The 22,599-nt window shown below is 40.1% G+C and overlaps 4 protein-coding genes and 1 long non-coding RNA gene across 5 annotated transcripts; 2 read left to right on the forward strand and 3 right to left on the reverse strand.

Annotated features, from left to right (window-relative positions):
• The first annotated feature begins 132 nt into the window (after positions 1-132).
• LOC135434004 (uncharacterized) lies at positions 133-2,175 on the forward strand. The gene is made up of 2 exons (XM_064690338.1): positions 133-879; positions 1,817-2,175. The coding sequence occupies exons 1-2, from the start codon at positions 179-181 to the stop codon at positions 2,094-2,096; spliced, it is 981 nt and encodes a 326-aa protein (XP_064546408.1). The 5' UTR covers positions 133-178; the 3' UTR covers positions 2,097-2,175.
• Positions 2,176-14,962: 12,787 nt separating this feature from the next.
• On the reverse strand, positions 14,963-17,149 carry LOC135434065 (uncharacterized). The gene is made up of 3 exons (XR_010437172.1): positions 16,681-17,149; positions 15,856-16,632; positions 14,963-15,461 (listed from the first exon to the last, which is right to left on the reverse strand). It is a non-coding gene; the product is annotated as an uncharacterized LOC135434065 (long non-coding RNA).
• Positions 17,150-17,224: 75 nt separating this feature from the next.
• On the reverse strand, positions 17,225-17,625 carry LOC135434063 (uncharacterized). Its single transcript, XM_064690426.1, has one exon. It carries the CDS (start codon positions 17,622-17,624, stop codon positions 17,412-17,414), a length of 213 nt encoding a protein of 70 aa, XP_064546496.1. The 5' UTR covers position 17,625; the 3' UTR covers positions 17,225-17,411.
• A 103-nt stretch (positions 17,626-17,728) lies between these two features.
• Positions 17,729-18,118, reverse strand: LOC135434064 (uncharacterized). The gene is made up of 2 exons (XM_064690427.1): positions 17,939-18,118; positions 17,729-17,870 (listed from the first exon to the last, which is right to left on the reverse strand). Exons 1-2 carry the CDS (start codon positions 17,989-17,991, stop codon positions 17,771-17,773), a joined length of 153 nt encoding a protein of 50 aa, XP_064546497.1. The 5' UTR covers positions 17,992-18,118; the 3' UTR covers positions 17,729-17,770.
• Positions 18,119-21,877: 3,759 nt separating this feature from the next.
• On the forward strand, positions 21,878-22,598 carry LOC135434011 (uncharacterized). The gene is made up of 2 exons (XM_064690346.1): positions 21,878-22,050; positions 22,459-22,598. Exons 1-2 carry the CDS (start codon positions 22,007-22,009, stop codon positions 22,556-22,558), a joined length of 144 nt encoding a protein of 47 aa, XP_064546416.1. The 5' UTR covers positions 21,878-22,006; the 3' UTR covers positions 22,559-22,598.
• The last annotated feature ends 1 nt before the right edge of the window (position 22,599 follows it).

The following is a 22,599-nucleotide window of genomic DNA, read 5'->3' on the forward strand; positions in this document are numbered from 1 at the left end:
TTCAGCATACGTTCTCTTTTTCTTGAAAACAACAAATTTGACTAATTTGAATTTGAATTTGATTGAAAAATCAATGAACTATGATCGGAAATCGTTCGTTTCAGTTTATATTGAAGCGGAAAACTTGCGTTGGGTTTAATTCAGTAAGTACAAATTTCGTGTCAGATGTATTTTTGAAATGTTGAGATTAAATTTTGGTTTGTTTATCTTGGCGATTGCCAGCCAAAGTGCCGTAAGTGTCAACCGCAAAGAATCTCTGTTGCAGGAAACACAAGCGGCAAATTTGAGTGCAACAAGTCAGAGTCCGGATGATCTATTAGCCGCGGCCAACAATCAGAGCTGGGGCATGCAGCTATTTGCACCGAAGGCGTTTTTACGACCACGACTAACCACAAAGTTTGTGCAGCTTTTCGCACAGCACGTTGGCGGGGCAGAGACGACGAAAGGGGGCGGCTATGCGGCAAAGAAGGCGGAAGGTGTCGACGCCAGAAAAGGCAGCAATGCAACAGAGAAGGCAACAGACAAGGCGCCAGTTGGCAATGCAACAGAGAAGGCGAGAGCAGGGAAACCGGGAGGCGCCGATGCGGCTGCAAAGGCGGCCGGAAGGGCGGGAGGAGGAGGAGGAGGCGGCCGCGCGGCAGATAAACTGGAAGTGGTCCGTGCCCGAGCTGGCGGTAGCTACCAAACCAACAAGCTGTGGGGCGAGGTGACCGTCTCGATGCCGAGGTTCAGACAGAACGAAAAGGGCGACTGGGTGTACCATTATTGGGGCGCTACCTATGGCAAAGTCTGGCAAGATACGCGCTTCGGCATCCACAGAGCTCGCACAATTCAACGGCTGCGGATCGACTCGTTGGCAATGCGCGAATATTATCCCGAGTGAGTAGAAGCCCATTTCAGCACAGATTGCGTACATAAAAAGAGCGAAAGCCATCTTTGGCAAGCCGAAGATAAGATACCCTTTTAGGTATATATATGCATGCCTTTCATGCTTGCAGAAATGTTAGGAAAATAGGCCGATTCTTCATTTGAATCTATATGATATAGCGGTAAGGAGATAAGTATAGCTCGTAAACAAAGATATACTGACAAACGGTTGAGTTTGTCATATAAAACAGGCCGATTCTTCATTTGAATCTATATGATATAGCGGTCCGATTTTAGTCAGATTTAGCTTATATGCCAAAAGTTGTTTTTCAAACAAGAACTTAATCCTTGACCGATTTTTCCTTTTAATATAGTATAAGAATATGATAAGAATTTGTATATACATCAAGGAGCATACCAAAACTAATAATTACCGAGTTTCGTGGTTTTTTTTGCCTGATTTTCCTATGGCAGCTATATGATATAGTGTTGTGATTTAATCGATTCCGACATGTCCACTGTCTGCATTAGAAAGACGAGGCTATGCAAAGTATCTTGGCGATAGCCTTAAAATTGAAACAGGATTTCAATGCCCAATTTTTATCGATTACTTGGAAACGGGGCATGTTTCGATTATCGAAAAGCAAACTCGCACTGGGAGGGCATTTGCAGGACCTAAGTTCAACATGTCAAGCCTCTAGTTCTTCTAGGCTATGAGATCGAATCGTTCATTGCATATGGACAGACATATAGATAAACAGACAGATAAACAGACAGATAGACATGTGTTTATCGACTCGACCTATTATGCAGATCAAGAATAAACAATTTATAGTAATATTATGGGGTCGGATCCTTCCGCCTGTTACATACATTTACCAGCAGTTTTAAGAAGTACAGGGTATAAAAATGTTTTGCTAATGCCAATTTCTTTCCGTTTCCACAACAGTGGCACGCTCGCTGAGGTGTGTTTGGGCAGGACAACAATATATAATAGGCCGCAGGTGACAAATTATCTGATCAGGCGACATTATTGGTTCGGAATAAAACATAGGCCAATCTGGGAGGCCCTCAGAAGGCAGATTCACACTCAAGGCAATGCCGAGGAGTGTCACGTTAAGGACAAGTATCCAAAGTTCAGAGAATTTCAGGAGTGCCAAATTAGGCGGCACATGCGATTGGAATATTTGATACCGAAATATCCATTACACCAGCGCGATCATCGATGATTGCCGTCGAGTTGTGGTTCATGGTGTCCTGCGACTAAACGGATGCTCAATGAAGCTCAAATCCTTGCGGCCGGGCGACCGGGCGACAAGAAATCAGTTGGACAGTTCCGGGCCTCCAGCCAGCGCGAGCAGGCCGAAGGATACTAATTTTATCCGGGACAAACATAACGACTACCTCCAGTTGTCCCCCCGCCCACCGTCCAGGCCAGACCCAGACCCAGACCCAGCCCCAGCCCCTCACAACTTTCGATTCGTGTCCTGGCTGCGATTGTGCGCATTATATAACACATACATATACGTACGTACATATTGCAGAGGAGGAGGGAGTCGGAAAGAAGGATGGGGGTGGGATGGGATTGCCTGAGAAATGTATAATTTATGTTGTTTTAAATCAAAGAACGTTATGTCCAGACAAACAAGCAATGCCCTGGAAAGCGGCAAGAGGAATGTCTGAAACGGGTATAACTGAGTGCAAGATGCTCGACTAGCAGACACCCTGTGCATACGTACTCAGATGTTTATAAATAATTGTTTGTATTAACAATAACATAACGCATAAAACCTTTGAATACCCAAAACTAACCCTTTCCATTTTTACATATCAATATATATAGATTTTAAGATTTGGTTCCTTTTAGCATAACTCGAGAATTATAGGAGCTTTTTACGTGAAACTTGGGATGAAGGTTCTAGTTAGGTGTACCAAAATTAAGATTAATTCATTTTTTGAACACCTTGCCTCGTTCTCCCTGCACCCCCTAAAATTGCAAGAGATCTCTTTTTTAAAGGCAAGAGTCTCGAGCTAAGTTATATAAGCACTTGGATATGACATATTTAAGCGCTCAAAACTTGAAAAAGATCGGACTATAAGCACCGAAGTTAATCAGGAACGTATTTCCCAGTGTCTACGTTTAAGTGAAGAAGAAGCATAAAGTGCAGTTGGACGTTCCGTGCAGGGTATTCCCTTTTCATTGTTACATACCTTGGCACAAGTTTATGCTACCCTTTGCTCAATTATTTTGACACTACAGGGTATACAAACATTTCCCAAGACACATGTATGTGCGCAGATACAACAGCAGAGAGTCTGTATGTGTTTGAGTTTGTGGTTTCCCTAGATTACAAGCACAATTGAATGGGTGTATGGGTGTGTGTGTGAGTGTGCGAGTGTGTGAGTGTGCGAGTGTGTGGCAACGCCCACCACATGCCACGCACATCAGCCAACCATCGTCCGCCCCTAACGAGCATCGAGCATGTGTGTAGAAGTCCTTGCAGCTCCTTAGAGCTGGGCTGCTACTGCTTCTGCTGCTGCTTCTGCTTCTGGTTATGCCTGAGCTGGCCGCTGGCTCGGTTCGAGTCGAGTCGAATGCGAAACGATTTAATTTGTTTCGGAGGTAATGTGGCATATGCTCGCCCTCGGCCTGGGAGTTGCCACACAGATTGAGTGTTAAACATGAACAGAGAGACTCGTCAAAAGTCAAAAGGAAAAATAGCAAAAACACAACCTCAACAAACTGAAAAGCCTTCAGAATTTATTACACAGCCCCCGATTTGCATATTTATGAATAATTTGTGGATATAAGCAGGATCTAACCAGGGCCCAACTTGACTTTTGTGTGGCGTGTCTTTTTATTTTTCCACTAGAAAAACCAGCGAAAAGCCAATGACAGGTGCGCGCACACAAAGCCCACTTGGCTTTTCCATTTCTATAACCTTTGCATGACCACACGGACATGGCTTGTGCTTGTGTGTGTGTGTGTGTGTGTGTGTGCGAAATTGATACTCCTTTACACACACATATACATATACACACAGTCACACACACACCGAGACACGTGCGCATAGTCGAGACATTGGTCACGAAAAGCGGAAATGCTGATAAGAAATTTCAATGTTTTGTTTCTCTTATAAACATTTTCTCTTTTTTTTATTTCGTTGTCGTGTTTAATGTCTTTTTGTCGTGCTTAGTGTCTTTAGTGCTGTGCGTGTGTCTGTGTGTGTCCGTGTGTCTGTGTGTGTGTGTGTCCATATAATCTTTATATACACACACATAAAATACTTAGTTGCTGACCAGCAGCTCCTTAAGCGTGAGACACGTCCTTCCAATAGAGCTCTGCGAAATACACTCATAATGGGTTATACGAGGGAGAGGGTAGCTAAGGAGAGGTAAGGGAAGGGGGGCGGGGCGGTGTTATGAGCATTGCATGTGATAGTTGCCAAGGCACTTCAGGCTACAAGCCATAAGCCCAACCAAAATCCTTAATCTATATGGGCTCTTAAGGATTTATGTGAACAAGAAAAAGTAGCTCATCGATCCAATTTTTCTCTTGATATATATGTAAATGCCTTTGATATATAATAAATGACATGATTTTCTTAATAAATTGCCAAAATAATCAAGCTAAAAATATTTGAAAACATTTTCTTTTAACTAATAATTTACAGAAAACAATAAAAAAAATAATTTCCTAAAATGTAGAAAATTGATATAAAAGAAATAATTAATACATTTCATAATTTAAGAAACTTTTCGTTACAAAAGTATTTTCCCATTGATATTCTTTGCGGATATACGACTTTCTTATACAACAAAATGTTGTAATATTTCTTATATTCGCTTATTTATCTTGGCACTTGTAAACATTTCCCCTTAACAGATATGAGAAAAGTGAGTTCGATAGGAATATCTTTAAATCAGAATATTTTGCCTACTTCTCGAGCGTTCTTTCCTATGGCAGCTATATGATATAGTGGCCCGATCTGGTTCCGATATATTTACTGCCTGCAATAGAAAGATGGAGCTATGCCAAGCTTCGAGACGATAGCTTTAAAAGTGAGAGACTAGTTCGCAGAGAAAAAGACAGACTCAACTCGACCGACTTGATGCTCATCTAGAATATATATTTTATGGGGTCGAAGATGTCTACTAATCAAAGATATATAAGACAGCTTATTATATAAATATCGGTAAAGGTAAGCAAAAATTAAATCAATAAATACATAAACACAGTAAATGAGTTTCAAGTAGAATATACAGATAACCCGGCCTTGCTCGTGCCTAGCTTCTTCCTTCGAATTTTAGATATTACTACTTCACACATTTTCCAGCCGTGGCAAACTTAAATCTACGCACAATATCCTAGAAAGCCACGCCTCAAATTAAATTTGACAAAGTTCAAAAATAAGCTTAAAGTCTATCAAGCAAAGAAAATCTTTAAAAACTAGTCATCAATCCGGACAAATCTTAAGAGATCAAAAATATTGATCGCACAGCAAACCAAATAAACAAAGGCAAGTACTAAATAAGATCCCACAACAACAGGAATTCATGGACGGAATATCTTGAGTTGACACCAATTTGTGTCAAACTCTTGAGTCATGAATCCAAGACTTACGATCTTTTTTATGGCGCTGCGTCCAAAACAAATCTTAATGGGCCAGCCATAAAATGCGCATAAAGCGGCGACACAATTCATAATTCGAATAGTTTCTCGATTTGGCGGCGCGAGTTCGAACCGGCGGGCGGCTCAAACGAGTGCAGTTCCTGTGCGGCCAGCTGAGCGGTAATCTTCAGACAGCGCAGCCACTTATCAAATTTCACACTCGATTTCCAGTGGAAGGCGTCGCGAAGTTTTCCATTTTCTCAAATTGGATGCACCGCAATCGCCGCGACGCATCGAATCTGTGCGACAGTCGCCCAGCTTGGGAATATATATTAATTTATGTGCTCATAACAATTAGGAAGAAGTCAAGTGCTAGCTGCGGTTTCTCTAAGGGGGGGAATGAGAATATTGGGAAAATATTGTACAAATTTTAAAAAACACCAAATTGTGACTACACTCAGAAAAATAAACAAGCTAAAATCGCCAAATTTGAAATCAAGGCGAAAAAAGTCTAGAAACAATTCATAAATTGTTCTTCAAATAAGTAAAAATGTTCGAAGCAAATATAGATATTTTCTTAAATTAAGAAAAATGTTCATTTTAAAAAGCAAAATTGTGACTACACTCAGAAAAAAACAAGCTAGAATCGCCAAATCTCAAATGGGACTCAAAGCGGAAATAAACGTAAGAAACAATTCATAAATAGTTCTTAAAATAAGTAAAAATGTGCGAAACAAATATAGATATTTTCTTAAATTAAGAAAAATGTTCATTTTAAAAAGCAAAATTGTGACTACACTCAGAAAAAAACAAGTTAAAATCGCCAAAAAAAAGTCAAGAAACAATACATCATTTTTTTTCTTAAAATTAAGTAAAACTTTCCGTAATAAATATAATTAAAATTTAAAAATATTTTCTTTTGAATGGTATTTTTCTTTGAGTGTATATAGACATTGGGGACACTTGAGGGCGAACCTCCTCAAGCGAGCACGAGGCTCGAACCCTTAGCCGAGCCGCTGTCACGCTGATGATTATCTCATATAGAAATTCACAGGCCTCTCGAGAGAGTTTTGAGGCAAGCACGTGACTTGTGTATACACACACACACACACACACACACACACACACTCGTACGCTCGTTTAGAGTCTAAAGAGACGCCGTAATTCAATTTGCTGTTGTGTACCGCGGGCATGTTTAATTTCATTTGCAGCGTATTTAAGCTAAAACCAAACTCAACCATACCAAAGCAAGCAACACAATGAGCCGGGCTGCTTTCGGGTGGTTCAGTTGGTTCGGGTTATTGGGCTGTGGTCACGCAGGGGGGTGGCGTGGGGGAAGGGGGGTGAGTGTGCGCGCAAAATGTTCAATTTAAAAATTTATGCAATTATGAGCCGCAAATATTATTATATAAACACAAGCACAAATACGACATGGAAAAGGGCACGACCTGACCGGGCGGCAAATGAGCAGCGGCCGAGCAAAAGGTAACGAGTAACAAGCAACGAGTAATGCGTAGCGAGTGACATGAGAGAACGAGCGAGCAGCCAATCAGCATTTCAGGTGACAGCATATTGATGGAGAATATTACATGAGATAGCCTCAACGCTTGGTAAAAGGAAAAAATCAGATCGAGCAGCAAATGATCAAAGAGTGGCGAGTGTCAAGTAACGAGTAGCAAATTGCGAACGAGTGGTATTACGGAGTAACGAGTAATGAGTGCCGAGCAACTAGTGTCGAACAACTACTGTTAAGTAACTAGTGCCGAGCGACGTGTGCCGAGCGACGAGTAACGAGAGACAAGTGTCTTGTGACTAGTGCCGAGAAACGAGTTCCGACTAACGAGGGAAAGATATTGATTGCAAAGTAACAAGTTTAAATATTCGCGATTAACGATTGCTGAGTTGCGATTGGCAAGTACCGAGTAGCTCTATAACGCGTGACCGGCCTAGAAGATTTCCCTTTGCAACACATTGATAGGCAATAAGTAATTTCAATGAACATTTGCAATTGTTTATAAGATTTCCAGAGCGTTAAATATATAAATGCTTAAGAGGTCAGAAGGAGCAACGAAATTACTTGTAGTGATTGGAGAGTTGCTAATACTGCGTGACCAGCAGATAAGCGTATCGTTGCCAAAATGTAGATGGACAATAATGTGTGTTAATTACATTTTGATATTATTCATAGGGATTAACAGGACAAAGATTCAAAGCAGCGAGCGATAATTAGCGGGTGACGAGTAGCGAATAGGGAGTAGCGAGTGACGAGTAGCGAGAAGCAGTCTAGTGGCAAAACATAGATAATAGACAATACTTTGCCTAGATCTGTTGCGCGATTATTTCAAAGATAACGAAGACGACAAGCCGAAGCATTACAGCGAGTTATGAGTTCCCGGCGGCGAGTAGCATGATTTAGCGCGTGACCAGCCCAGCAGCGTTTCGGTGGCAACATATTGATAGACAATAATTTGTCTTAATGAAATTTTGGTATTATTTATGAGATTGCCGGAACGTGTAGTAAACGATTTTCCGTTTTTCTTTTTCAATTCTATTTGTCCCTTTCTCGTCGGGGGATGTGCTCGTGTGTGTCCTAAGGCTTCAGGGCACGGCGCGGACGTCGTCGCTGGTTAAACAAAAACAAGCTGCTGTTGCCACTGTTGCTTCTAGATTCCCATTGTTGAAGAAGGAGCCACCTTCCGCTTGCCCGCCAGGCAATTAGTGTTACTTGCCAGCTACCCCCTTTAGATTTGTGGCCTGTCGTTAGGGTTTGGGGTTGGAGTTGTGGGCTCTGTCGACTCTGCCACTTTTGGTTGTGTTCAGGTTGCCCGGCAGGTTGTGTCTTTTATGTGCTGTGTGCATAATTTATTGTTTTTCTTATGCCAGAGAAAACTCTGTCTGGCAGTGGAAGCCCCATGTTTCAATTATCACATTTTCACTACACAATTTTCTCCAGCTACAATTTGGAAATGTTCCTTTTGTAATTAGATTTGCTTTTTGCTATTTGCTGTTGCCTTTCAAACGCCTTCCCATTGGCAACCACAAAGCACGAGTCCGAGCGAGCACACAGAAGCTCTCTTAATGGGGCTTCCCCGCTGCGTGTGCGTGTTTATATTGAGAGCGTTTGAGCTTTGTCGTCCTTTTGACTGCTCTGTAAAATCTCTATCAAAATCTCAAATCAATTGAACTTAAATTGAATTTTAAATTGGCCACTGCCTGACACATGGCTGCCTCGGGCGTTAGTTGGGCGTGGCTGTGGCTGTAGTGTCGCTTGCATTTGACATTTGCCCTGGATAATCGCAAGTTGTGGCAAGTGTAAACAAAACATACAAAATCTCAAGGCACACATGATTTTAATCGAATGTTTTAGAAGAAATTTCAAAAGTATTATATTTCTTATCCCGGCAAAGGCCGAGCAATACCCGCTAGTAATTCTTATGATAATTAACTTAAAAAGTTACAAAATTTCCACTCACCAATTATCCGCATTCATCCGCATTCCAGCTTAATGAACATCAAAATATGTACGCCTGAATGTAATTCCTGAGAATCGCAAAGGAAGGCTTCCGATTATTTTGGATAGTTTCTGCAACATTTTAAATTTACATCAACCATTTAGTTAAAGCAATTGTTTATCACATAACAAAAACACACATTGAAATTTAAATAAATAGGCAGCTTGAACTGAAGTTTTGAGAATCGCAGAGAAAGGCAGCCGTTAAGTTTAACTGGCTTTTGCAATATTAATAATTCACATTACACTTTCAGTTTAAGGCCATTGTTAATCACATCACAAAAAAAAAAAAAAATATGTCCAAATACGCAGACCCTACTTGAATTTTTGAGAATCGAGGAGGAGGACGGCAGTTATATTCAATTAACATTTATGAAGAATTAGTTTTTGTCAGTTATAGCTGAGTTTTCTAAGCTATGGCTTCTTCTCATTGTTTCTTCGAATCTCCCTCTTTCTCCGTCTCTCTCTCTCCCTCTCACTCTCTCTCTCTCTTCCTCTGGAAGTCGTCCTCTTTCTTTCGTACTCTTTCTCTCTCTATCTCTATTACTTTTCTAGCCTAGCTCTCTCTCGCTCTCATGCTTACTTGTTTTACTCTCGCTCAGTTTTATACTCTCTCTCTTACTTGTTTTACTCTCTCTCTCTCTCTCTCTCGTACTTTTCTTAATATTTCTCTCTCTCTCCTACCTTTCTTACTGTTTCTCTCTCTCTCTCTCTTACCTTTCTTACTATTTCTCTCTCTCTGTCTTACTAGTTTTACTGTCTTTCTCTCTATATTTCGCTCCCTTACTTCTTTTTCTCTCTCTCTCCTACTTTTCTTACTGTTTCTCTCTTTCGTTTACTTTTCTTACTGTTTCTCTTTTTCTCTTACTTTCCTTACTGTTTCTCTCTATCTTTTCCTTTTCTTTCTCTCTCTCACTTACTGTTTCTCTCTCTCTCTTTCTCTTACTTTTTTTACTGTTTCTCTCTTTCTCTCTCTCTTACTTTTCTTACTGTTTTCTCTCGCTCTCTTTATTTATAAAACCTAGTTTGAAACCATATTTTCTCTGCAGCCTGATTGAGAAACTACTTTAAATATCTGTTGCAGGAACTATCGATCAATTAGAGAAATCTTGTAGGAAAAGATAGTTTGATTTTCCGGGTATCATAAACAAACTGTCAACATATGGGAAAAAATACTATCTTCATTCAACTAATTTATCAGGTTTGTGTGTGTATTAAGATCTTAGATATATGATTATATTAGAATAGTAATAATAATATGCATTTAAAAAATAGTTTTTCTTCTAGTGGCATATTAGGTACTCGCATATTTAACAGCCTAATCCCTATTCCTTATCTATAACCGTCTGTCAAGCAGATCTTGAGCAGTTCCCTAGAAGCCCTTGTAGCTGTGGGAGGAGGCTGTCGCTTATCAACAGGCTTGACAGCCGCGCACCTCCTCCCCGCAGGCAACAAAGGCGAAAAGTAAAAGTGGGCACGACCCAGACAAAGAGTGAATCAGGCACGAGCTGTGGGCAGGCGGAGAGCAAAGAGCAAAGAGCAGGAAAGCTGCTGTTGATCAACATTATCGGCGCGCTCTGTCTCTTTCGCCCGCACAGAGCAGCGCTTTATTGTTGGGCTGCAGCTGAGGCAGAGGCAGCGACAGAGGCTGAAGCAGCGACAGCGGCAGAGTCGAACCTCGCCAAGCCTCAAGTTGAGGCATTGTCGACATAAATGCACAATTTGCGCATAAAAGCATGCACACACATGCACACACATACACACACACACACATGCGCGCGCTCTCATATTCAATGTACTTCCGGTGGCAGGACCTTTGCCCAGAGAGGTAAGTGGGAAGGGGGGACGCCCCGCCAGCGTCTGTTTTGATGTGTTTTCAAGGCCCTCTGACAGTGGCGGTGTTACGGGGATAATACACACACTTAATTGCTCAAAATGATGCGATTGTGGTGCCGATGCATATGCCACACACACACACACATCTATATATATATATTTATAAATATATATATATGTTAGGCATATATGCCCATTCATCTGCTTAGGAACCACCCGAGCGACGTGCAACAAATGGAAGCTTCGTGCAGCTTTTTGGCGCGCAACAGAAATAACCGCCCCGATTATGGCTAGACGAGTGTGTATGGGTGTGCGTGTGTGTGTGTGTGTATTTAAGCCACAACAAAAGACACTCAGAGCATATCATTGGCGTTTTGTGTGAGCTGCACATAAATCATAATTGCATTTAAAGATTTTTACACGCGTTTCTGTAGGGAAAACATAAATGAATATCGAACGGCTAACACTGACTACGGAAATGCCCTACCAAAGGTCATCATCATATTGGAAATTTAAATGCTCACTGACACACTTACCGACATGTCCTCCAGCTCGTCTTGTGTTAATGGTGATAAAATGAAGACTCAACGTAATTGCCTTACATAATTCTTATTACAGTTGCTTGTCGTAGCAATAAGTTCTTAGTGAAGTCCGCTCGAGGACAATGCTGCTGACATGTCCTGCAAGACGTCTAGCATGACAGATCTGCAAGAGAGAGAAAGTCATAAAAACAACTGGAATTTTATTCTTATATTATTAATATAATAAATATTATTTAAATAAAGAAAAATCGTAAAAAAAGAATAATAATTTAAATCGAATTAAGCCTTTTTCGGCTTACAACAAGAAAAAAGCAAATATTTAAAGTTCGTAAAAATCTTTTTATTGGCCAGCTCACGTAGCTCAGTTTATGAAGTGTAGCTCACTTGAATGGGATATATTCGGTCGCCCTCGGTTGCCCCCCACTCCCCCCCTCCAACTGGCGACCCACAAAAAACGCAACCACGTTTCTGCGTTTATGCTCAAGTGTCCTCCAGTCGTCCATGGAACCACTCCGCGTCCGTGAGTAGAGAGGCATTGCCATTGTTTCAATTTTCATATCGGTTTCGGTTTTGGTTGTGGTTGTTGTTTGTTGTTTTGATTTCGATTCTGATTTTGATGACCTCGCGCATTTTACAAATTCTATAACTACGAATGCTGCGTCTCAGATTTTTATAGCATATATTTTATATGTATTTGATGCCAGGGCAATGGCCGGGCAAGGAGGGGGCCGTGCCGGGCCTGGCCTCATTGCTCGGCAATCCAATTGTCATTCGTGACAGCTGTCGATCAGAAATGGCGGCTGAAAATTTGGTTTATGTATTTGTATTTAACGGTGGTTGGTTCCTCAATTCATTGACAGCCGCGTCTCAATTCTCAACTCTCAACTCTCAATTGAATTGCGATTTTCATGTAATTGCCGCCCTTTGTTTGGCCGCATGTTTGGCATATTTTGTAAATTATATAGCATTTACATAATCTCGATCTCTTCGACAGAAATGTCATACGATACGATATGATATGATATATTCATGTTTGGCTACTGTGCCGAGCATCTAGGCATACATTTGTCATGCTAAATTAAACCCAAAAATTAATCTCACATGGCATACGTCGAATTAAATTGAATTGTCTGTTGCGTACTGTCAAATCTATTCAAATTTAAAATACAGATGTCTATACTCAAAATTCTTATTATTTAAACGGAAAGCTTTTTGCTGTAATATAAATATATATGAAATAAAAGTTTTTCAAAAAGTTTGACCATTACAATTTAAGGCATTCGAAGTTAATGTACATTTTTTTGTCAAAAACCATGTGAAACGAGAAGGTAGGAAAACTTCGGCACGCAGAAGACTTAATACTCTTATAGACATTTCCCTTTCACGAGAAGCTACTTTCCGATTATGATATAGAGGTCCAATGTTGACAAGATGTTAATTTAAAAAAAGGTCAGAACCCACTTTGACCGATCGGTTTTATGGCAACATAGAAACAGACAGGTGGACAAACGGATAGATGGACGGACAGACAGACGGACATGCGGACATGTGGACATGCGCACATGCAGACATGCAGTCATGCAGATATGCGGACATGTATACATGTGGACATGCGCACATGCAGACATGCAGACATGCGGACATGTGGACATGCTGATCTGCGGACATGGCTATATGAACTCGGCTGTTGATGCAGATCTAGAACATAGAAACTTAATGGGGTCAGAGATGTCTCATTGATGACAAAATTATAATACATACAGGGGTAAATGTATTTCCTAGACCTAGAGAGATGAGGCAAGAATAGGGATATATATTTGTACAGAAAGAAGCTGGAATGTTTGCAACTGCAGCCCCTAGGCGGGCATTCGTTTCAAATGTAATCAAAATTGTGCCATATAAGCCCCGAGGTGTGCCCTATATTAAAGAGCATTGTGCCTTGTGCTCCGCTTGACTGCTGCATTTGCACCTTGCCACCGATCAAGTGACATGCACATTGATCACTTGGGCGTACCCAATTGTTGTCTGCCTGATTCCTGATTCAAATATCTAGCGACGGGAAGGGGGCGAATCAATTTTGGATTATGTCTGTTTGATGTTTGGCAACTGCGTCACACCTTGCCAACAACAAAAACAAAACGCACAACAACAACGAGAAGAAGAACCCGCCAAACACCTTTCGCCCGTACATAAATGTTCGAGTACATTCACATTATTCACACAAAAATTCGAATACAATTTATAAACTGCTGGCGGAGACATCCGTGCTGAGAAATTGCCCAAACGCAATTGTTTTGCAACTCCCAAAATCACAGAGCTATTACCTGGAACGGGGGAGAAGAGGGGGTGGAAGTGGAAGTGCGAGACGAGCCGCGTTTGCATTCCCGCAGAAAAACATCTGTCGCGGCGGCTGACGGAAGTCGTATCTGACGGCACGCCCCACACTTCAGGCACGCGGCAATCGGCTGGCAAATGAAGAAGGGGGCGCCTCTCGCCAAATGTGGGCATGGCCATGTCACCTTTTTCACTGCAAGCTGCGATTTTGCGACGTTGCGACGTTGCGACAGAAGTTACGGAAATTATTCATAATTTTCCACCACGTGGCATGTGACATGTTGTCGGAAGATGTTATCGCTGGCTCACAATAAGGGTTGTCTGTCAACGGAAGCCGGCGGCAGATAATGATGGAGAGAGAGAGAGAGAGAGAGAGAGAAGGGGCATCGCAGGCAACAAGAGAATGAAAAGAAATGCCAGCATTTCGGGGAACTAGCTTGACCGGACCTTATTAGGCGCTAAGGCCCGAGAGGGCACGAGCTATTTAACAAAATTTGAGCAAGTGTGTGTGTATGCAGGACTAACAGATACCCCGCACCAAAGGCGATAAGTAAATAGTATATATAATATCTCGCCCTGTGCCTGTGCTTACTTGCCGTACAAAAAGACGAAATCCATCAGCACAAGACTATAAAAATTGTATTATTTAATTACTTATTTGTTAACTATTTAATCCCTTTGAAATTGGCAGGGCTTAAATATGGCATTCTTATGTGTGTATGTGCCAAAAATCAGGTCTGTAGAACTTAAATCTGAAAGTTAGGAGGGAGAGGTATACAAGTCTATGCTATGTGAGAACTTATATGCAAAATTTCGGATCTCCAGATCTAATAGTTCCCGAGAACTGATTCAGAAACTAAAGTTGGGAATCGATATTTATCGATTACAGTGATTAAAGTAATGGAAAAGTTATCGAGAAGAGATGAAAGATCCTAGAGACCTTAATATCGAAGAAGTGCGATGTACTTGATCGAATCTACATGCAATATTCAGGGCCACCAGCTCTCATTATTACCGAGATAGGCTTAAGAAACCGAAGATAGATAAGGATATTTTTCTATTTAACGAATTAGCTGTAGAGAAAAAGAATATAAGCCGACAACCCTGAATCGTCTCTAGCTCTCATAAAACCTGACATTGACATTTGATAGGAAGGAAGATGTAAGAATAAAAATTACAAGAAGCTTTTTTAGCAACTAATAACTAAAACAAGTATATAGTTTTTTTATGCTATTTATGCTATTTTATACCTATCGATATTGAAAATCGATATTTATCGATTTTAGAGAAATTGAGCAGTAGTCGAGTGAAAATAAACCTCCACAAACCTTAATGCTCCTAAGCTCTAGTAGAGATAGATAAACGGACTCGGCTATATCGACTCGACTCATTGTATCCCACTCAATCTCACAGTTACAGGGTATTAAAAACACAAAAAACAAAACTGTTTGTGGGTTTCCTTATGATAATGACGTGATAATTGCTTTTCACTTGGGTAGCATCAGAAATCACAGTAGTCGGGCGTCTGACGTTGGGCGTCTGTCCTCGTGTCCGTCGTCATCCGGTTGTGGAATCCTTGCAAGTGACACATTCACATTTTATAGCACAAGTTCAAAGGACTTTCGGGGCACACCTGCTGTGCGCTTTTAATTGCAATGTGACGAAGATGCCAAAACCGAAAATATGCCGGCAACCTGACAGGATTAAGAAGCGACCGCCCGGCGCTTGGAAACAAAGTAATTACAGGGCCATGAGAAAACTGAAAAAAAAATGTCAGTAAAACAAAATAAAAATAAAAATAAATATAAAATATATATGTATAGAAACATAAATCGAAAATAAAGAGCTTCAATTAGACGCAGGACACGGCAAGTGTCGCACGGCGACAGCTTCCCACCCAGGACGAGCCGGAAGAGAACGCCACAACATTTCAAAAAAAAAAAAAAAAAAAAAAGAAAGAAATGGAAGTCGGTGGAAAATGGAAAATCGCTTCTAATAGCCAGCGCCACGTGTGTCCCGTGCAGTCGTGTGTCAGAAAAAGGACGACCGCAGCTCACACCCAGCGACTGACTCCCAGGACTCTAGCGACTACTCCTCTATCTGGCCAAACAATGCCAAACAATACAATTGAAAAATTATCAAAAATTTCGCACTTCCAATCCAACCGATGCGTAAATGCCGCCCGCCTCAACCGACTACCGGACCCCGGCTACCGACATCCGTTGCGGTAATGCCTGAGCGGCCAGAGATACACTTGATCCCAGGGCAGAGCACGCGCCGGCTGACGTCGAGGGTGTCAAAGACGGGCAGACGGGCATCATCAATATCTGCGACCGGGGTCTGTCAAATAAGCGTAGCTAATGTGTATTAAGTGCACTTTGCCCAAGGTTCCGGTCAGGGCGGGGAACACAAACTTCTGGCCGTGCATAAGTTAAGCTAATCACGATAATAGCCACAGCTCATGCAAATGTTTTATGGACAGTTATAGATGCGATATTGAAGTCAAGTAGCAGGGTCAATGGGTTTGATTTGTATAGAGCTAATACGAAATTAAAGTGGGAGGGGCTGCTGAAGGAGAATATAGCAGGAATATAGAATTTATAAAGAAATCAAGATATTAATATTTAGTTTTAAATTTAATTTCAATTATTATTATATAATTTAAATATTAAATGCAATTTATTTTTCAATTTGCTGCAAATCAAAATTAAAGTTCTTCCGCAAAAAATATCGATTAATTGCGCTCGTTAGCCAACACTGAGAATAGGGTGACCAGACTCTGCTAAACTATCGAACGAGCTGTGCAAGCTGTACACGTTTATTTAAGCTGACTCATTTCTTTTTCATTATGCTTTAAGAAGACGAATGAAGATGAAGAAGATGAAGGCGAATGTATTGTTATTGAGTAATAATAAAAAATTCGTCTTCATCTGCATCTGTTGAACTTAACTTAAAGTATTTATAGAAACCTACCTAACAGCTGCCTTTGCCCAACTTTTGATGGCATTATGGCCCCCTTCTAAGGCTGCTCTACACCCATAACAAGCCTGGAATTTGAGCTTGAATCCTGGCTGATTAGTTGCCTGAATGAGCATAGCTTCGATCTTGGCCCCGCTCAACCGATTCATGCAGAAAGTCAAGTTGAACTAACCTAAAATTAGGCAAACGTGCCAACTCGCTCGAACCTAGTATACATCTGGACAAGTTGTTTAGCCTCTTTCTTATTATATGAATCATTTAAAACTAGTTTCTCTTTGCTTGTTTTTACCAACTTTTGGCTGCTTTCGCCTTTCTACGCGGCAAGCAACACGCCCTAACCTCACTTTTTTTGCCACATCAAAATTAGCTATAAGATATTATTTTACGCACAAAAACACGCCTTGAATACAATACACAATGCGAAGGGCTGTCATTTACTCGAATTACGAACTGGAATTTGTTTTGTTTTTTCTTACTTAAAATACGCTTTTAGAACGTTGACTCACCTTAACCTCAATTAAATTAATTGCGACTTGAAAACACTTTGTTTGTTTTGCGCATCTTTTTTTTTAATTCTAGCAAGATAATTTAAAATTTTAACATTTGTAATTAATAACAGGCTTACGACTAAGCTACAATTAACCCATTAAGCCCAGATATAACAATTAGTCTCGATCACGTTGAACTAGCTCCAAAAATAAATCCCCATTGCCCGTAAACAGGTTGGGAATTAGGAGAAGTGCATGGCATTGAACTTTTCGCGATTGTCCTTGACCATATTATTGTATTTCCATTTCTCGGCGCTCGAGGCCTGACTGCTCCAGGCGCCCGAGCTGGAGCTGGAGGAGCTGGGGCTGGACGTCGACTTCGGCTGGGATTTGCCCTGTCCGGCATTGTCCTTGCTGCTCGAGAGACAGAGATCGGTGCGTTCCGTGTAGACCATATTGCCGCGTTTCCTTAGGCTGACTTCTTGGGGCTTGATGAATTCAATTGTTTAGCCTTGTTTCTTTTACCGATTTTCAATACCAATTTTCACAGAGCTGCGCAGTTGAGATTTTAAATGCTGGCTGGTAGCTTCGGGTTCAAAGTTCACGGCACAGTTTGCAGCAGCGTCAAGACTTTCAGTTCCTTATTGTTGGCCGAGTTGCCTGTGCGAGATCCTTTGCTGCACGACAGACTTTTGTCCAATCTGCAAGCGAACAAACATCGAAACCTCAATGCGCTGGCCTTGCCGACGTTAGACAACACTGGACTTACCCTAATTGTTTGAATAGTTTGTGTTTGGTATCCGTTTTGCTAATTTTTGGCATTGACACAAAACTTTTGCAATTTGCACATTGGTATCGAAAATTAAAATATATGTTTTTTCTATTATTTGCAAGGATTGTGAACGATGTCTTCCACAGCGCTCGGATCAAATGCAACGTTCACCTCCGTACGGAACTTTCTACTGAGCCTCTAACGATGCCTGCAACTGGCTTAAATAAGCGAACTGCTGCGAACTGCGGCGAACTGCTGCGATTGCTACAAAATGCAGAGCCCGATGTTCAGCGTCACGGTTCTAAGCAGCTGCAAGGCAACGTGTCGCATGAGCAATAAAGAAAGCCCCTCCACACACCCCCCGCCAACCCTCGACCATCCCCAACGCCGAACGGCACCGACCCTGTGTATCAGAGCCAGACCCCAGAGCCCCAGACTCAGACGCAGACAAAAACTCGTTGAGCGACGTCGTCGTCGTCGTCGTCGGTCGCAGCGGCGACAATGCAAATTAGAGTAACTGGTTTGTCAGAAAACGAAACAGAAAACAAGCAGCAGGCATGCACGACTAGCAGATACCCTGTAGCAAGGTCAAGGTTATTAGCTAACCAATTGTGCTCAAGTCAATTTTCTTGTTCAATCAGTACGAATCTGTTTGCTTAGTCAAGGATCAACGAACATTAAATATATGTTCGACTAGAATATACCCTGTAGCAGGATCTATAGGATCTATGCTCAAATAACTCAAGCATTTCCTAATCAATCATTTTCAAAATTTTTAAAATGTCAAAGATTATGCTTAGATAAAAGTATCATATATATCTTTCTATTTTATTCCTATATTTTTTTGGAATTTCGCAAGCTTTTGAAATGCTTCTCTTGAAGTCAAAAACAAATATATTCATATGCCTAAAATAGGGTATCTTTTTGTGCAGCTCAACTTTATCTTAGTTGAATCTTATTAACTACAAACAATTATGAAATGAAGCAAAATGTTGTTTGTCGATTTTGCACACATCCGCACAAACAAGCGGAAAATGCGTGAAACCGCAAGATACAATTCACAATTTTACGAAATGGTTGTTCGAGAATATACCTAAATATAGATATAAACAGACTTCTATTCCCATATATATTGGGATACCATATACCCTCTCTTATAGCTTCACTGAATACAGGATATACTTCAAAAAGAAAAAAACCAAAAGAGACCCCTCTACAGTCGCGCCTGTTGACAACTGTCCGAACCTGCCGAGACTCACGTAGTACGAGTTACTGCGTCAGCTTTTGCCACCGGCCGGCTCTAGGGTTCGTTTTCGCGTATTTCTATGAGGAGCTCGGCCTAGATGAGTTATCTGAACATTTTTGTATTGTTTTCTTTTCTTTTGTCAGCTTTTCAACACTGTTGCATTTCCATGCGGCTGCCGTGTGGCCATCGCATGAATAATATGAATATGTATATCGAATGCCAGCACTGTCTCTGCCTTTGCGCGTCTATATATCGCCAGATTATGCATGGGCCTGTCTGATGAAAATTGCCCGTTGCATTGCATCAGCCAATTTGGTCATGAAATCAACATGAAAGCCTGTTGCCAGTTTAATGTATTTGTATTTAAATCTGCTGTTGTTGTCGATTATATAGCCGTAGACCGATCTGTGCTATACATTACAATAAACAATCCCATAAATGTCAAATATCTATATATATATAAATTTTAGGTTCTAGGTTGGGTTTCTTTTACGATCGTTGCTGAGGATATCCAAGGGAGAGCCAATTAAGAAAATGATCAAATATAGGTTTTTTTATACTTAGGATTGAAGACATTCAAAGATTAACTAAAACGAAGTATTCTTTTATAGGGTTATGTACAGAATGAGTATCCCCGATTATCATTGGGCAATATGAAAAAGAATTTTATTCTTAAAATGTTTATAACTTTTAAGATGGGAAATATGACAATTGTATTCTTAAGATTTTTTTTAGAGAATAAACTATGGAAAGATATCTTAAAAGAGCGAGTAAATGTTTCAACCTACTCGCAGCAAATTCCTAAGATATATGATATATAGTAATTAAGCCAATATACCTAACTGTAACTAAAAATATGAAGCTATTAATTAATATTAACAATGGGCCCTGCTCAAAACTACATCTAATTGATATATTGTAACTGGCCCATTAACTATATTATACAAATATATCATCTATCAAACTCGTCTGTGAACCAGTTTCTGGTTAAGAAATTAATGTAATTGCTTTTAAGAAATAGCTGCGATATAATACTTTATATAAATGCTATATGTATATATTGTTTGTTCTATAATTCGATTAATAAAAAAAAAATGCGGCCGTTGACTGTAACAAAAAACTGGACATTGTTGTACTTTGAACGACTGGGCTCCTCTCGCCTAAATGTCAATATTTGCACTTGACTCTCGTTTGGGAATTGAATCGTTGCTAATTTTAAAATTTTAATTTTAAATGCCAAAATGTTGCAATATGCAAATTTTGGCCAGACACATGAATTAATCTATTGTTTAATTGTCAATTTGGCAACGTGCCCAGACAGTTGTCCCCACAAAATATTCCACTACGGTACAGGTTCCCAACAAAAAATAAAATAAAAGAAAATAAATGAAAAAAAGCAGACCAACAATTTGATATATAAAGTGAGCTGCAGCTAAAGACAAATATTTTGGCCAAATTCTTTGAGCTGGAACTTATGTTAATTCGCTAAAAATAGTTCGTTGACAAATGCGGGTTATTTTTTAACTTGGTCCAAAATACTTGATTTAAGCGTGTGTTGCCTAACTTGCGCTCTTTTTAAGCGTAAGTCGACTTAATTAAAAAAGAAATGAGAAATATTTAAATGGGTTGCACTTAAATAAAAAGTGTGTTGAATCTAAGTTAGAAGCAAAATTGTTTCTGAGACTTTTAGTTTAAAAACAGGCTCAGAAACCAACTAGTTTGAAGAGCACTGAACTTAATTTAAGTCAATTCGTATCTACAATTATACAATTGATTCTACATGCTTAAAAGCGTGTTATGCCCAACTTACGCTCATTTTAAGCGTAAGTTGACTTAATTAAAAAAGAAATGAGAAATATTTAAATGGGTTGCACTTAAATAAAAAGTGTGTTGAATCTAAGTAAGAAGCAAAATTGTTTCTGAGACTTTCAGTTTAAAAACAAGCTCAGAAACCAACTAGTTTGAAGAGCACTGAACTTAATTTAAGTCAAGTCGTTTCTACAATTAAACAATTGATTCTACATGCTTAAAAGCGTGTTATGCCCAACTTACGCTCATTTTAAGCGTAACTTGACTTGATTCAAAAAAGAAATGGGATGGGTTTCATTTAAATAAAAAGCGGGTTGAATTTAAGTAAGCACAACTCTTTGTAGACACTTTTAGATTGAAAGCAAGCTCAAAATCAAACTAGTTTGAAGAGCACTGAACTTAATTTAAGTCAAGTCGTTTCTACAATGCTTTTATGCAAGAACATTGAGCCCAATTGCACTTAATGACAATTATTGAGTACCTACAAGCTGGCAGGCACTTAAATTTTAACAAACCTCAGTTCTCGTAGAATCTAGCTATTTGTTTACCAAACTTTCAGCTTGTGGGGAACTCCCAATGTTTTTTTTGGTTTTCCACAAATGTTTAGGCGCTTGAAGGAATATGACGTAGTTTGCGAAATGTCTCCCTTGCTGTGGGGCAGCATTGACGCATAGCTTGGCGATGAGATCCGAGATTAGGTTGTATTCATATTTTTTCGGCTGTTTTCAAAACAATCCGTGATTTGCATATGCGTGTGGCCGTAACTTGTTTGGCGGCCAACCACGACAACAACTTGGCTAACACGCTCCGGCCGCATGATGCGGCATTTGCCAACTAGATCAGCGCGGACTATAAAAGCCACGATCAAACGCCGCTTTCAAAACACAACCCAAACGGCAAGCAACGTGGCCTAAACCAAAGCCAAAAAAAAAGGCAACAAACAACTTGAAAAGTTTATCAAATAAACCTAGTCAAAATATTTCTGAAGAGGTGACAAAGCAAATGTGTCAATGAGGACACCGGACACCAAAGCGAAGCTTTTAAATAATTTAAGGTGAGTTTTTACTAGCAGAAACAAACGAAAAGAGAACTTCAAAAAAGATTTTCTTAGCTCAAGTCAAGAGTTTTGTGTTTCAATAATCTTTAAATGTGACTTAAATTCAGATAGAATCCTTGAGCTCAAGTCAAGAAGTTTTTAATAAAAAGTCTTCAAATTAAATATAAATATTAAATATTGTAAAAAAGATTCGAAAAGAGTTAATCAAATAAAAGCTCAAGTCAAGGATCTTTATCTTACTTTATGAATTTGCTTGAATTGAAACCAAAAAGAATCTAGAATCTGAATTTGACTCAAATCTCTTTTGATCAATTTTTGACCGCAAAAGGACGTACAACAAGCTGTATATTAGCTTTTATGAACTTTTTCCTTTTACTTATAAAAATCTCGCTCTTTTTATTGCAGCCTCTCCAAGCATCTCTCCTCTAAAAAGGGATCTCGCACCAGCAACTGCGGCAATCGTCTGGAATTTGCCGTGCTAACGCATCTAACCAACGTGCCCTGACTTCAGTCACAGCCCACCCACTTGTACTTTTTGTAACTGCA

Source organism: Drosophila montana, unplaced genomic scaffold, assembly GCF_035044405.1.
Source record: "Drosophila montana isolate Dmon_TW-CO22-7 unplaced genomic scaffold, ASM3504440v1 contig_3257_1, whole genome shotgun sequence".
In the NCBI taxonomy this organism is placed as follows: domain Eukaryota; kingdom Metazoa; phylum Arthropoda; class Insecta; order Diptera; family Drosophilidae; genus Drosophila; species Drosophila montana.